This window comes from Varroa jacobsoni, unplaced genomic scaffold, assembly GCF_002532875.2.
Source record: "Varroa jacobsoni isolate VJ856 unplaced genomic scaffold, vjacob_1.0 contig01766, whole genome shotgun sequence".
Classification (NCBI taxonomy): Eukaryota; Metazoa; Arthropoda; class Arachnida; order Mesostigmata; family Varroidae; genus Varroa; species Varroa jacobsoni.
This window is the reverse complement of record NW_019214687.1, coordinates 12,230-29,577: the sequence shown is the minus strand read 5'-3', so window position 1 is coordinate 29,577 and position 17,348 is coordinate 12,230. Positions and strand designations below refer to the sequence as shown.

General features: G+C 40.6%; 1 protein-coding gene across 1 annotated transcript in view; it reads right to left on the bottom strand.

Annotated features, from left to right (window-relative positions):
- The window catches only part of LOC111272193 (carbonic anhydrase), a 36,950-nt gene extending 19,875 nt beyond the window's left edge, over positions 1 to 17,075 (bottom strand). The window contains exon 1 of the mRNA XM_022853491.2: positions 16,542 to 17,075. Within this exon, the coding sequence (XP_022709226.1) occupies positions 16,542 to 16,578 (37 nt within the window). The 5' untranslated portion in view covers positions 16,579 to 17,075. The remainder of the gene's footprint in view (positions 1 to 16,541) is intronic.
- Between the last annotated feature and the right edge of the window lie 273 nt (positions 17,076 to 17,348).

The window sequence follows — 17,348 nt, the reverse complement described above, 5'->3', positions numbered from 1 at the left end:
TCTTCGCAAATATAAGAGGTGCAGGACTGCTCGCCGTCTGTGTTCTATTCCGGCTATATCTGTGTTATATTCTGGAGGCAGTCTACTCCTCAACGGGTGTTTCGATAACCATGTGTGTGGTTCCGTGTGAATGTGTTGCGGTAAGCGGCTTCGCGTTGATCTATTCCTATTTTTCCAGCTTCTCTCGGGACGGTTACCCGTCTGCCTCTTCGTGCTCATTCAACATCAATGTTGCTGTTCCGTCATCGTCACCTAGGTCGATGCTTTTGCGGAGAACTCAGTTGAGAAAACAGAAAGGAGAGTCGCTGATAAGAAACGCGAAACAGGTGAAAAATGGCGTGGAAAGCGGGGGCTTTAGAAAACTAACATCCTTTTTTTCCTCTCTTGTTTTAGCGGACCTCGAACGTTCCAGATCACGCCATTGTTGTAGTCACCGTCCGATCGTTGTACAGCCGAGTACGCCAACAAGTCCCCCTTTAGGCTGTTGCAGCCATACGCGCGAGAGCTCTTTTCTGACTCTTTGACTACTTTCTGTCCATAACGAAACAGACGCGTCTTTTATTTGCTCTTCTTTCACCGAATGTACTCCTGTTCTTATTTATCCTCCGACCACGCTTATAGAGTAGGTAAGCATTAAAAAGGTGGCTGAGAACAGTCGACTGACACTGGCCACGACTTAACATTTAATCAATAGTCTCATTTTGCTCGGTGAACAATTTTGAGTCGCCGATCGATTTGGAGATACGCGAGCGGCTTGAATTTTATGTACGATCGAATTGGTCGACGAACAGAAATCCAACTAAACAATAGCCGTATCCTTTCTCTAACTTTTTCCATATTAGCTTGCATCTAGAGCTATCCAAATGTATAACATTAGGCAATACAAACGATCCAGATAAAAGAACAAAAGGAACCAAGTCATAGTGGCTGGACGAGACCAGCGACGCAAAAGGATTTCATAACCTTACTAGTAGATTATATACGTTCCTTTCCTATCGAGCGTAACAGAAATATACTTCGTATCTTATATTCCACCGAATGTCGCCGAGAAAGTCGTTGACATATGAAGGAGGCAGAGAATAGAAACGAAAATAGACGACAAACGGCAACCCTAAACGAAGTGCGTATACTCGTAATACGTTTGGAATTTCAACTCGAAATTGCCGTGTAGGCTATATCCGACATCTGTTTGACCACATTATTACAATCATTAAATAACAGCCAGATTGTTTTGCCATTTAGTCGGCCAAAGAGGTTTGACCGTTAGAGCGAGTTATACGCCGAAGAAGACGTAGTGTTTGGCAACAGCTATAATTTTTCATCGACTCTGATCATCGAACGGAATTTACTTTAGTAGGTCAAAACCGAATAAAAGACTTCACAATTTCTAGGTATGGTAAGAGATGATAATTGATCTAATTCTACCTACAGTTGGGGGAAATATTGAGATAATCATAAAAAGGCATACAAACACGTCAGACATAGCCATGCCTAACCATTGTTGGGATACACTAACGTACGACACTGTTGTTAGCATCTCCGCCGGGTTTCGAAATCGGAATACTTAAACGGGCTAGAATGATGATTTTTTAATATATATTTGAAATTATCTCTTTCGTTTTTTAGCACATACGTAGTAGCGCTGTGGTAGCTTTTGGACAGCCATATACCTGCCATTCGTGTTACCATATGTAATGTCTCTAGATAGAAAAAACAAGCGAATAGTAAGATTTGGCCTTCCCATCCCTACCCAATAGTAAGATAGCCCTATCGGTGATCACACGGACTTTGATCCGGAGAATCAAATGACGAATTGAGACCAACATTAAATATTCCTTCGCTCAATAAAAAAGGACTCAACTCACGGTGATGAGATTTCGCGTTGTGACCAGACTGTGTGCTTTCAATTCCCATACCAACGATTTATAGATTCCTTGAGGAACTCGGGATAGCGGGTTGCATTCATTGGTTCAGTTCCAGTGTGTATCTCATTGTAGCAGATGTCCCCGATGTCTATAGTGAGCACTGCCATTAGATCTACGAGACACTGCTATCAAATTATTTGTTTCGCCGTTCCCCCGCCTGGTCACTCAGTTAGCCCAATTGCCCAATTAGCCTCCCAACCCGCAGTAGAGATGAGAGGCGACCGCATGCTCCAGATGAGTTTTTTGTTGTTTTCCGCAATTGCATGTGGGATACACACCAACGCATTTTTAATTTATCTGAAGTCAATTCATAGCAACCCTAATTTAACCTTTTGATTTGGATTTTCAGTGTCTGGGTTGTAATTATGTAGCACGTGAAATGCAAAAGTCTAGTTTTGGCCGAAAGAGTCTTTGAACTTTAAGCTCTGCTTTTGTGAAAAGCTTCTTCAGTTGCAACATTGCGGTTTTGTCCTTCGGGCGCCGACATCTAATCATCTCCTCGCTCGTCTTCAACACTTCATTTCCCTTCAGTTCTGGAATCGTTTTCGCGATTCACGTGCTGTATTTAGGACCTTCTTGCCTAGAGTCTGAATTTTCGCAGCGCTGTGGCTTTTGATGAACAAAAACTTGGCCACTTAACATTGATTTTTGAGCCTAAAAGATTTTTTCCTCTAAACTTATTCCTGCTGGGGTGAACTAGACCTGCCTTTGCTCACTTGTTACAAAACTGGACTACTTACGAGTCAAATTGTTTGTGCTAGTAGCGCGTAATTTGAAAACGATTCGATTTCAAAGTCCGCCGAATTCATTTCTAGCAATTCAATATTAGACTTAACTAGCTAAACAATAGTTATTTGAGCCTTGGTAGTCTCGATGCTTCAACAGATCTCAAAAATAGAAACGAAACTGTGTTTACACATTGGGAGCAGACTTGAGCACAGTCACTGATGAGACACTGCTCATGTTATGCCATATTCCTTGCAATATTAAACCACCAAAGGAATCAACTCATATAGACGCATATAGCTACAAACATGTCATCATAGCGTTAGTCAGAATAATAACAATAACAGAGTATTTCTAAAACCTTTGGACCATTGACAAGCTTTCCATGGTATTGTTCGAAAAAACGTACGTGTAACGGTCGTGGCGGGAGCATACGGGGAAAGCAAATAACTTCCTATATCATTCGAATATTAGGTTTAGGAAGATAGCGCCATGCTGAACAGGCGTCAGATTTATAACGAACGAAGAAAACGAAGAAAGAAAAATAACCGTAACAACGATATGAACCTGCGGCCGAAATTTACGTCAGCCGTAGGATGAAATACCAGCGAATTGCTATCACGATTAGGAGCTGCTAACCAAATAGTTTCAGCTCAGAGAGGGAGCACGTCGATATCCTGCGAGATAATTTTGTTACTAATTGTTGCGCTGATCAGGAAGCGGGGCGAACGCACAACGGTTAATGCACTTTCCCATTAACCTTATCCTAGCTGCGGTAGGTCAACGGTAAGGATTGTTTTTAGGTACAAACACGTAGTACATAGACGCCGGTCTTGTTTTTCTTTTCATAGGAAGGAGTATTCATTAAAAATGGTTCAGCTCTCTGTCCGAAATATGTTGATCGATTGCTTCTACTGCGGTTATAGCAAAAATTGATTTATCGGTGATTGTTGTATAGATAACTGCCTAGGACGAGTGTTAGTTTTGCTGATAAATTTGTTCATCACCACTGTCCATTGGCGAAACTGCTTTTATAAACGACAATAATTTACATACCGTCGTACTTATATTCACTTATATGTAGTAGCTGAGTGGCTTATCATTTGTACAGACGATCTTTTTTACTTGTAAGAAGTAAGCAATGAAGGTCTTCTAGCATTACGTACAAGTTTAAATTGTCTCTTGTTTACAGCTTTTGTCAAGTGTCGTCTTCTGGTCTCGGCAAGGGGAGCTAATTTCCTTGCCTAGTACAAAACTCCTTTCTTTAAGTCCTAATACCAATGACAGTTTTCCGTGATACTAGCAATTTACATCATACGATCACAGACATAGTGCTATTGTACTAGAAACTAACAGCGGTGGGTTACTGGCTGAGTTGCAAAAAGTGGCTAAAGATTAGCGTTTGCTCACGAGATCGATCATTGTAACTAGACATTTCCGTATCAAAAACAGTGTCTTAAGTCGTGGTCTGTTCACTTTGTATTGTCTCGGCAGGGAAGCTTCATATTAGACGTGCACCCAAAGGGGCACAGATCACACTGTCTAGTTTCTATCTTTTTCAGGCGGGGCAGTGATACTTGGTATATGTATATATATATATATATACCTCTCGTTTAAGGGAGCCAAATATTGGTGCACCTATCTGAATAGAACGCCTTAGCAGTACGGACAAGTATAAATGATCTACTAGTGGAAAGCACAGAACCCTATAGTTAGTCTACGAGTAGCGTTGGTCATGTTGTGATAAGCATATCCCAGCAATTGAACAGAAATAGGATTGGTCGGAATGAGCCCAAGACGCGAAACAAAATGCGTTTCTCTAAATGAATCAGTGTGAAATTTGCAATCTGGACTAACACGCACGTTTCCCATCAGAACTCAGTCGTCTAAGTATTTATTTAAATACCATCATAAAATGAGGCTTTCGGCGATATTGCATCTCATGCTATCAAATAATAGGTCCGCCATAGTTTTTTATAATTTTTTTTTAAGAATTCGGCAAACGTTACCCGTAACCCATGCTTGCACAGCAGCTACCCGAGTAGAAATTATGCTGGGTACACCTGTGAAGGTGTCAGTCTACGCTCACTGTAGATTTTAGGTATCTTGGACAATACATCGTACACTAGATGTGAGGCAGAATCATGTAAGTGGAAAATGAATATATTCGGAGGCCACACAACCGGACCTAGAGCGATGGGTACAATATATGGTACTATTTTGATTCGTTCTGCAGATGAAAGCAGACAAATAAAGCTAAACGCTTTAGTTTTGCAAGTGTGTATGGTTGATCTCTGACCTTGGTGACAGCCATATCCATCAACTCAAGCCTCATTAGTTACTGAAAAGCTGATCCCATTTTTCAATTGTCTACAAAACTATTGTCCTTTCCAAGGGCAGTGTATAGTTGCGACCTCTTTGCATTCTCGATCCTTGACGCATATAATGCGGACGTAGAAAAACGTCTGGCGTTGGCTAGACGGGCTGGCTGGTGTGAGGAACGACGACTCGTCGTGATAGTGGTCTGATGGTCTAGTCGTACACTGCGTTCGAATCGAAAGTGAGCTCATATAGTTCGAATTGTTTACAAAAGTAATACTGAAATATTTCGTTTTTGTCAAACAGATAACGATATTTATTCAATGATCTGTACCATCGAAATGATTTATTATCTCATTCATGACAATGGTATGTGTGCCAAATAATCTTACATAATTGGTGTCCATAAGATACCATAAACATATTTGAGCAGGCTTGACTAAATAGACGTTATGTCCACTATAAATATGTTAGACGGTCGGAAGAGCACTGCACGAAGCGCTCGTTTTTTGTGGTTCATGCCTCTCGATAGAACTTATCACTTTACGTATCGGCCAGCTTTTCCACGAAAGACTCGAGCGTTATTTCTAGTTCCAGGTAGAACTATACACGTTGGCTATATTTCCTAGAGATACCACACTCTAACTCCCCTGATCTAGTGCCAGTTTTTTAGAGTACTTATAGTTACGAAAGGCAGTTATCGAAAAGTGCGTAACTTTTATTACAGGCATTTTGTCAGTCGTGTTCGACATATATTAACTACTGAAACGATGGACAATAACATTCAAAGAGGCGATTTTTTCATGAGAATTACACGACGGTATGCTTGAAGCATATATTATATCGGAGACTATTGTCTAGGGCTCGCTAATTAGTTATTTAAACAGGCCACAACTTGGTATGAATTAATCTTCGTTAACTAGCCCCAGATGGATGACTGAGGTTGTAATAGCTCAAGAGCAACCTGAAGGTCGTCAGACAACGAGTAATGAAAAATTTAAGTGAGATATAATTTTTTTATGAGATCTGATCTTTTGCTATTTAGCGAACTGATGTTTTTTACTTTAGGCAGCTTAACTTAGATTAATTTTTTCAAATTAGAAATTTTTTCCATATCGTTCTTGCGTTGCGGGTCGTACGATGCGATTTTATGAATTTCAAGATTCTTAGATGGAAAACGTAAGTCAACGTGAAAGCAAACAGCTGTAATCAATATTTGGTGAGTCTTCATGCAGGAAATCGTGTGAAATCCCCTGCCGCTCCAAAATTAACCTAGCAACTCTAAGGTGCATGCACCATTCAAATTATATGAGATAATCTGCACGTTAGCACCGAAGCTGCTGGGCCTATAATAACGTTAACCGTCATAGAAGTATGTCACGAAGTTCGGCAAGGCTATTTTCACCTAGTCAGTAAATTATACCCGATATATAAACTGAGTAAATGTACCCGAAGTAGTATAGCACCGGGGTCATCCACACCACGCGATCAAGGTCAAGCCCAAGCCCATAATCTACTGCCGAAAAACTTCTCATGTTCCAACAGAGGTTATGCCCCCTCATAGGCAACACCAGCACCAACAATTCGAACAACTTCCTAAGGTCAAACAGCGATCCCGCACCCGGTACTATTGTTGATTATTGTCATTCAGATCGTTTTTATCCGCCGTTCTATTTTTCCGTATTCACCGACTCAGAAGGCACCGCGCGACACCCGGCAGGTACCGCCATTAGCTGACGCCGCCGACGTAAATGTTTGCTTTCGTTTCATTGTGAAAGAAAGACGCCCTCCTGTACTAGGCTGTTGTAATGGTCGTCGTCGTCGTCGTTGTTGCCAGCGTCTCCTTCCGCCGTTCATCTGTTATATTGGCGAACTCAAATTGATTCATATTCTGTTACCCTGTCATCTGCTACTTAGATGAGCAGGTCTAAATGATTGATACACGACGGTTCTTTCAGCGTGTGCCATGCGACACTCTAGCGTAGATCCTGTCGTATGAGTGAAGCGATCTCGAGCTTTGGCAAATGGCCGCGTTACGTTTTTTTTTGCCAACAAAAGAGAACTGAGACTTGCCAGAGCGAAACTTACTTTCCTGGTCAATACACATCTGATCCGCTATCCATCTGTCATAAACTTAAAGTTCGGTTCGTAAGTGAAGAGAGCGTGTCTTTTATCATTCAAATATCATGTTCTAAATGAAAAATAAATGGCAAACATTTTTAGATCCACCCGCGTCGAAGTCACGATCCCCCTGAAAGCGAATGTCTAAAATGGCGGTTTTAATCCAGTTTTCTATTAACCGACAGGGTAGGCTGTAGCTTCTATTTCGATGACTGGTATCAGATAATAGATTAAATAATTTATTGCTAAATTTAGAAAAGTTCGACCGTTCGTTTATAGACGAGCTGCTTGGGATCCGTTGAGCAAAATTTCTGAGAGAACTGGAGGTTTCGCTTCCAAAACTATTTGAAAATTGATGTTTGAGAAAAAAAATTTACTTCTCAAATACAGATGGGGGTGCGGTTTACCTAAACTTTTGAATTATATGGGTTTACGTCGATAATGTGGCATTGTTAGAGGTTCAGCTGTGCTGCAGGCGGGTTGATATTCCCATGTTTAATAGTCGAGTTAGATTATCTTTTATCGATTAATAAATAAATTGCAATGAGAAAAAGCAGGAACATTTGAAACATTGGAATCAATCAAATTGCCAAATGGGTACAGAATAAAGCCCGCGAGGGTGTCCAGTCTATAATAAATGCGTTACAAGATCCTAATCCAGATTACGGTTACGTTATCGTCGTATTTATGCTAGCCATTATTGCAGAATTTTCGGTGTTTATCTGAACGTTTTTATTTCATGTAGCCAGCTAATTAGCCGGGGCAGTTTTTCGTACAAACAAAAATTTTTAGTTGACAGAGAGCCATTATTGAGAATCAAAGGGGTACTTGTGGTCGTAATTTTTTTAAGAAGAAGCTTCTTCTTGTTGGAAGCGATTTCTCTAAAGACCAACTGGTCTAACTACCAAGAAAGGCCAAGCTTTTTTGCCGACCTCGACAGAAACGACAACAGAAAATAAATCCCTCAGGATTTATTTGGAGGCTTGTTACTACAGCGTTGCTGGTACGATCGGGCCTGTAAAGCTACAAACCCACAAGGTCAGGTAGTTAACAAATGTTTCCTAATAAAGACGCACTGAAATGTTAATGCGTCGAGATGGCAGTTGGAGCACAGATTATGACCTCAGGAGATGGCGGATCGAAGAAATAAAACAGTAGGGAGAAGCGCGGAAAATGACGCTGGAGCTTCGTTTGAACGACGAGCGGAGGTAAAAACTAAGATTGTCATTTACAGTTGCCCTATTGAATGATGACAAGCCCAATATTCACGTTGCCCAATATGAACTTCCCGTATTGGGTAAGCTTGAGTCCGGTAAGAAGTGGGATCGCTGCAATGTCATTTTTTTGGACACAGACAGTAATTCTAATGACGTTGATTTATGGCGTTTCATAGGGCACGGGCAGTATTACATGTTAGTATTTTTTTATGCTTACTTCCGAATTCTGCATTGACCTTTTCGCTGTACAGTGTAGCATAGCAATTGACAAGAGGTCCTCGTCAAATCGTTTCGACAACCGTGTCGAAGTATGAACGTGTTCTTGGTTGTGTCGGTGGTCCTTGAATCATTCTGGCCCTTTTAATTATTGCTATGTAGGTTATGGAGTATATTAATAATTTAGCCTATATTAAGGAATCGCTATTCTGTGTATGAATCTGTGTCGTATACTCTGCTGCAGCCTGGATGTTTTAGGGTCCGTATGGGGACCGCACTTACGAGCAAGATAAGAGCTTAAGTATGACTAGGAAACTAGAAAACGTATGTGAAAATAAATTTGTCGACGTTCTGGGAAAAACAAGTGCAAGCTACAGTTAAGCGTTACGTTAAACGAATCGGTCTGTTAGCTGGGTGCGTTCTGTGAATATGTAAACTTAGTAATTACATTTAGATCGTTAACAGAGTCGTCTGTTGGAAGAGCAAACATTCATTCAACGTGTGAGGCTTATTCAATGAATCCTATTTAGGTACATTTCTTGCTAGATATCGTTTACGAACAAAAACCTTTTCGTGGTGAAATTGGAGAAAATATCTGCAAAAGGTGTCACTATTTTAAATTATCCGTATATTGTTAAACCTAGGTGAAAATAGTCTGTGCTTACCAATAACTGCAAAGAAGAACTGAGCGTTTGAAACTAGTACTTAATGATTCTGATACATTGCACTTCGCTCATCTAAAGCATTGTGCCTTACGTAACTTCAGAGTTGGTTTTAAAGTTAGTCCTTTTTCTCTACTCAGAGTTCTGTTTCAAAGCAAGCTTTTCATTTATATTTGGTTTTCCGGGGAAATAAGACCTTTTTCCAACTGTGGCCAGAGCATTGAACAGGCGACCAACTGTCTATTAGGCAACACAGGACATTCGGTAACATTTGGTAAAATTATTATTTACGGCCATTTTGCATTACCTCCTGTCCTACAGTAAGAATATCTCATCGAATGTTGTGTTCGGGAGACAGTCGTTAGATATAATGAAGGATAGTTATATCCTTCAAACGTTCCTTCTTTTTAGAGCAATAAACTTGTAACTTAATTTTGTAAACAAATGGCGAACAGTATTTGCTATTATTATTAGCGCTGATATCTAGATATGACAGATCTTACGTCAATTAATACGTCCGCTGCAATACATATTTTTTACTTCAAGAGCATCAATTTCAAACAAAACAGATACTGGCATTGCACTTTCATTCACGCACCTTTGCCTGACGTTCACGTGTTACCTAACGCTCAGGCTGGTGCGCAGGAATGGTATCCGCGTCATGGTAAAATAGTTAATGCGGGTTTGAAATTTAACCCAGACACACTTCGTTTGACGCTAAGAGCCAGGCGTTCGATGGGATGCCACCAGCAGTACCGGGCATAAAATTCGAAGCACAGTATCGTACGACGTCATCAAGCAAAGTCAGTGTTTGCCGGTGCTAGAAAAATCAGACTCTCTTGTTACTTATAGTAGTCATTTTTCTTATTCACAGTCGACATTATCACACAGATAGTAGATGCGTGACCGACAAAACACTATCCCAAAATTGCGAGCATACACTTCAATTGTCTGATTGTTGTTGAGCGCATCCGTTACCCGAGGCGCCATTTATGTTACTACTTGACGGCCGACAGTAATGCATTATCCTGCGCGAGATATTAAAGAGAAACGAAGGCTTTTCTATAATTTTTGTGGGCCATAGCACATTCTATTTTTCCGTCCTAGGACATCCAGTGATCTCCAGCATATATTCAATCTAGACCTACTGGAGATGTGGGTCAGACAGGGTATGTTTCCACACAATTTTTCTCCAGCGTTAGCTTGAAGTTATTTTTTTATTGTCAATGTGCACATATGGTGAAAAGTCAAAAACAATATTGTGGAATACTTGAATAAAAAACATGCATATGTCGTCATACTCTAAGCGGGTGGCTTGTTAGTATGTCAATGCATCAAATCTATTAGCTAAATAGAAAATAGATATAGGTATGTTGACGCATATAACGGTGGCGATGACGTCAAATGAGCGCGTTTGTTAATGGCGGAACGGGCGTAGAGATTTAAAATTCTTCGATCATACCCGTATTTAGTACGCGGCAAAGTCGCAATAGGATACTAGGACGTTGCGGCGGCGGTAGTCGGCGTGCCAGCACATATGCTATCACTACGTATAATTTTAAGGACGCGATTAGCTTTTATGCTTATAAAATGAAGTTAAACTGCTTCATGTACCATAGACTCAATGCAGTCACTGTACAGGCTGGTAAATTTGACTACCTCCATCGACTTCATTTATAGTCCAGAGGACTTTGAGATTTTAGCAAGAACAGCGAGCTAAACGTATTTCCTTTTAGCAAAGTAAATCGACTATTTTTGTCTAACGTTCGTGGGCAGTGTCACGCTAGTGGGTGTTTCTATACGGCTCTGTCATGACCCATATCATTAAAATGGACACTTTCAAATTATGAGATGTCAAAAGTTCGAGCAGAAATGTATGTACGTAATGGGTAAAATTGTTACTTTAGCAAACTACTACCTATCATTAGCGAACTAGCGTACTATCGAAGACGTCACCAAACAATACGCTAAAAAAGCGTGCTGACTACCAGACTCAGTCCGAGCAGTAGACGGACTGACCAAGACAAAATGGCCTCGTTCAATACCCTCGCAAAAACAATATCCATTCTAATAAAGATTTCCTTTCATACCGTCCACAGAGCTGAATGTGCGCCACAAAATGATTTTCCCTTCCATTGTATGAAAGCAAACGATAATCTTGATCTGGTGATCCCGTCTTGTACATGTATAATATTTATTACAGAAAAAAATGGTGAGCATCGCAGGTTGCCGGTTAAATAATTATGCAGTAAAGCTTTTAAAAGGCGTCTATTGAATGCAAATTCGTAAACACCGTATAGTAATTCTCCGAATATCCTGCAGCATCGATGAAGTTTTAACCGGTAGCTTAGTATTGGCTCTGACCGTAAAACAGGTTAGGGCTTTATGGCCAGATTTACTTTAATGGCTAAACGTATGCTTATCACTCATCATTCATGTGGGTCATCACAAACAGATAAAGCTGCACATGTCAGCAGAATCACTAAGATCCTTGTACAGTAACCACTCTCAAAGCAGTAACTGACGAATGATGATTTGTAGTTGTTGAGGAGCAAGAAGTAATGACTCGGAAGCAGGAAATGCTAATGTTAGCTCACCGCAAAGGCTTGTCAAGAGCATACGAACTTCACAGGAACGGATACCTACTGCTGGATCGCCGTTTTTTTTTTTGTAACAGAACTAAGACCTCTTAACTTAGTTCCTTTGCAATCGCTACCACATATTACAGCGCGCCGAGAATGGATCTCTAGAAATTAGGTGCAAAGCTTTATAAAACAAATATCGTATTCACATCTCCTGTTGACACTTGAGCAGGACGAACACCCCCTTCTCATATTTTCTACTTTGATATCAGTCGCTTTGATTTCCAGCCTCGGCTGTTTTTGGAGGAAGACGAGAATCATCCGATGACTGTCCCTAACGAACGCAGCGATGGCAAATTGCTATTTCAACCAACCCTTACTAGTTTGGGATTCACCGATTTGTTAGCCCCAGACGAGAACTTCTCTTGCAAAAAAAAAAGTAGACTTTCTTAACTGCCCATTTCTCACTCATATGCGGCGGTGCTGGTCGTTTTTACTTTGGCGGATCCTATAACTGAACAAAGCATAACCTATGATTCTACCTGTAACTGCTATAAATAAAACTTAGTGTTTTTGAAAGTTTGCACTAAAGAGGCTAGTTGTTACGACAACACTGAGTCCTATTCGACAGGACGCTGTCATCATTCGATCCCACAATTGTTTTTATCACAATTTATAGAAGTACACGAATTAAGTATGCGTGCTTATTTAATCACGATACCGGTGTTATGTATAATGATAATAAAATATTAACAAGAATTAGCTCAAGCGCACGTTAAGTGTAAGATGCTTAATTTTAAACAGAGACACTTCCACCTCGGCACTTTTAGTACTTTACGTTCCGATTTTTCGAGTATCTTCTAAGGGCGCCTGCCGTTAATCCATTGTACTCAACATCCCTGTCTGGAAAGTATGGTATAGCACAAAATATAAACTATAAGCTGACAATTCCGAAGTTTAGCGTCGGACTGATTCCCCTCGAGAATGATAGCTCTTAACAATATAGTTTAAGTGCGTTAAGATAATAATCATAGATCGCTTCGTGTAAAAGAAGGCAATTTTGTCCAATTTTTTTTTCCACAACCCTATCTATAGGTAGTGGTAGAGAAATTTCAACAATTTTTTTATCGAAACGTTCATTCCTATAGCGAATTGACCGAACAACTAAACAGCATCGAAGTAAGTAGGTCCCCGCCTCTATGTAATGCACGACTCCTCGAGTTTTATTGTAGTCTTTATTAAGGTTCATAACTTTAGAAAACGTCTTCATCTAATCATCATTAGCATTATTTCATGTGCAGTATCGAAGGGTCTCATTTGTATAAAGGAACTATCAGCTGTGTTGCCTGGCAGAAAGGAGAGCAGATCTTAGAACATTGGAAAACATTTAATCTTGACATGGCCACTCATTATTCTAGGATGACCCAGTGGCACGCTATATAGAACTCGACCTCTTTCCCCTACAAACGTATCTAAAGTTATAGAACAAAAACAGTTATCGCCGCTTAAATATCAGCTTACGTAAGCAATCTTATTCCGTACTAAAACAGTATAGATACATACTGTATATACACGTACCACTAAATTATGGTTGTTATTGATTGACCAAGCCATGAACGAAATAGTTATTTAACGTCCATCGTAAGCGGCGAAGTAGGGATTTGGCCAAACATCATCATTGTTATTGGTTAGTGTGATAAAAATCGGATGATAGTAGTGCCCAACTCGGAACATGCCTATGGAACAGGGGCTTCTTCATTTCAACGTTCTTGATTCGCTCAGGATTGGCCCCTTGCCAACATGGTCAATTATTAGAATGAGTTGCACTTCTGTCTCGATTAACTTAGTAAGCGAATACCGGGCATATTTCGACTGAAGTAAATACACTCGATCAGGTGCACTTCATGACTGCTTCAATTCGACTCGTTATGGCCAAGCATCTTTCTAGTATATGAAGCAATTGTGTATGCACTATTCTTGTGATCGAAGTATCGGCTTCGGTATGTTGCGAAAGGGGGCACAGTTTGGTGTTACTGCCAGTACTATCTCAAAGGTGACCGGGCGGTAATAATCATATTTTGGAGAATATCTTGAAATAAAGCTATTGCTATTAGTAATTGAGTTGACAGCAGACAACCAACAACATGACAAACTTGGATCATACCCTTGCACACGTTGGCCCCAGTTCTTTTCTCCTTATCTCGTCCTTTCGAGAGGTAATACCTAGTTGTTGTCGGTCTATGAAACGTACGTATTTGTGCAGCTCATTTCTTAAATACGTAATAAACGTTAACGAGCTATTGATAGCATACACGATCGCTTCTACAAGCGATCATACGCAACATTTGCCCGCGGCTGTTTCTAACGCCTTTGAAGCTAAACCATCTATTCCAAACTTTTGTCAGTGGGACTGTGGCCATAATAAGCTCAAATCCACTTACAGATAAGACCGATATGGCACTGCCGTAAGTTTTATCTTTCGATCCATACTAGTATATTAGTATTATGACGCACATATAAATGAACCAAAGGAAAACATAACTCTGCTCTGATTTTCTGGACGACCCGTACACTAGATAAACTCAGAAGAGATAGATTCCAGTTAACTAATGAGTAGAATAGGTGTTTTTCGTAAAAAGTACGTCCGAAGGTTTGTGCCTAAACAACCGACCAAACAAGCAGCAATTGTTAGCAACGACCTTTCCCGTTGTAATGCTAGGGTCACAGAGAGCTTGCTTTCAATATCAATCATAGGTAAATCTCATCTGACAGACATTCAATTTAAATTTGAAACTTTTAGGCCTATCTTGAAGAGTCGCATCTACAATCTTGAATTACGTAGTAGTTATACAATCTTCGCAAAGATTGACAGCTTTTCTCATTGAGTAATTTGATTTCCTCAAAGCTGACGATAGGATAGTTATTTTACAGTATCTTGGTCACATTAAGGACAGCCCTCATGAGACAAACAGGTCAAATCGTTCAATTCCAGTACGACTAACTGATCCTCAATAATCCGGTCTAATTTTTCCAATATCAAAATCGTACAGGTTTAACTACCAGCGGACTGTTTACGAAAACGGAGCCATTTGACACAAGGAAAACATTTTTTTACTTGTTTTTTTTTCAGTAAAGCGTGCGGTAGCCTTGGATGCGACCAGGACAAAGGCTCCATGAGAATTACCATGTACAAGACTTGATCTAAAACAATATGTTCGACATTTTACAAATTACATTATTATTATTATTATTATTAAACTTTATTAACACGTTTACGCAAAACGGCAGCTATGACGTGATATGGTAAACAGGCCTACAAAACAGTCCTTATGGGATTTTAATGTGTACACGACTATTGCCTCTTACAACGAATGTTATCGTGTGAAAAGTCCATTTTAGAAAAGAGATGTTCACTTGATTCTTTTTAACCTGCTACTCGTCATGGAGAAAACATTCTCATCCGGATAAGACAGATCTATGTCTTTAGATATGTCTATAAAAGCTATTGATCGATACGATACCGACATACAGTATTTCTTTTCTGGGTCTCGTAATATGTCCCGGTACTAAGGAAGATGCCCTGTCAAGCTGATCTGTTTCACGCGAATCTTGTCGGGTCGCTGATCCGACAACATGGCCCAGACCTTGTCTTGGCAATTGCGAGTCTTTGATTACCCTCTTTGGTGGACCCTGCCGCAGCATCGTAAGGGTAGCAACAAAACAGAGCTATGAACAGGGCCGAAGACCTAAGTAAGCACTATTCGAGCTGCCCGAACTACACAGCTAACAACAACCTCACATCAAGCCATTCAGAGGGCAAATATAACGAAAAGGATGCTTTGTTTCTGACTATTAAGCTCTAACAGGGCAGCAATTTGATGCAATCTTGTGTAGATTCCATAAAAAAAAAACGTCGGCCGAAAGGTAATTCGTGTACGGGCTTAATTACGGGCCGCAACGGCAAATTCGGCCCATACTAATTGAAAGGTAGAAAGAATTCATCTAGGTAATCACGGTTGTTTTACCACTTGATATTATAAGGTCTCTAAATACGTTAACAGCAAGCAAAACGTCTGTGCCTTGAACGTCCGCTGCTCGTCACATCTCGATGTCTGCTTTGCTATTGCTTGCAGCGGCATGGTCGAACCAGCGTACTCTATTTATTTAATCATAGTTTACTTTTATCGCAAATCTATGTCCATCTAGATACAATAATCTATTTCCGCCGAACGAAGACAAAGTAAGTAAACCGGTGTTTTTAATCTGTCGCAGTGAACGTTATTGGTCCTGATTAGATTAGACATACTAGGCGTTTACCTTTTCGTTTCGTGGGTGAGCGTTAGGACATACTCTAACTTTTGGTTTGCTAACGAAGCTTTGGAAGGTTGTCAAAGAACGTTTGATGCTATTATTACCTGATTATGAGATGGACTTCCAATTAATAGCAAGCGCCATATCTTGATTTGTATATGATCTTATTGGCACCACGTCGTATCTATGTATCGGACGCCTGGTTAGTAATAATGTCATCCTGTCTATATAGATTTTGTGTACAACTATCGCAAACGGGTAAGGAAGTGAAGAAGTATCACTGATCATATATCATAGTAATGTAACAATCATATTTTCTTCGTGAAGCATTATTCTGAACTTAGAAATGAATATGGAACAAGTAAAGAGAATAGCTTTGACACCTCGTAGAGGAATGCTATCGCATCTATTGGAACGCTTTGCAAACAGATGCCTATACTAACCAAAAAGTAGCAAACTTACCAAGGCCAACAAGAAGCAGCAGAGTATACTCTATCATAATGATCCTGTTGTCTGAATTCGACCTCTGAATTTTCTTCCGCTACAAGATGACTTCGCTGATTATTCACAACGTTCACTACGAGCTAGCCTCTAACCAGACGATGCGGTCTTCCCTTTCAGGATCTGGATAGTTGCAAAAACTTGTACTTTGTCAGACTATGAGTTGGCACTACAGGGTAACAATATGTCGTTCGAATGGTATCTCAAGTAACATCGAATCTCGAGTCAATTCGTTGTCAGCCTTTAGCACCTTCGTTGCAGACGCTACGCTGGCATCGTTCACTTTTCAATGATTAGAATTCGTTCCCATAGCGAATCATAGCCCGTGCTCTTCACCGATCGTATTTTCCCTTTTATAGGCCCGCCCGCCTGCCTACCTTTTCGATAGGTAGCATTCGCGCGGCCCTCTAAACAGAGCTAACCGTCATCGCTTCAACCTTCTCCTGATGGTGTAGCACCGCGCGGTCGACCTGGCGTTCTCGGGCTGCCTACCACTGCTACGGGTGCTAGTCTCGTTTCCTGGCGGTAACGGGCATCCGGTTCGCCCTCGCCCGATGAGGAGGTTGGAGAAAGGGTCGGATCCGCACTGCTCTCTGCCATTGCTAGACTATAGCTAGTGCCACCACTGCCAGCGCTAAAAGTGAACAGAGAACATACTATAGGAGTACCGCACGACGTGCACCAGACAGATAAACAGACCTTCGGAGGGATAAGGGAAAGGGGCGCATAAGAAATTTAGGCGCAATTAGGATGAGGAGAGAGAGCAAA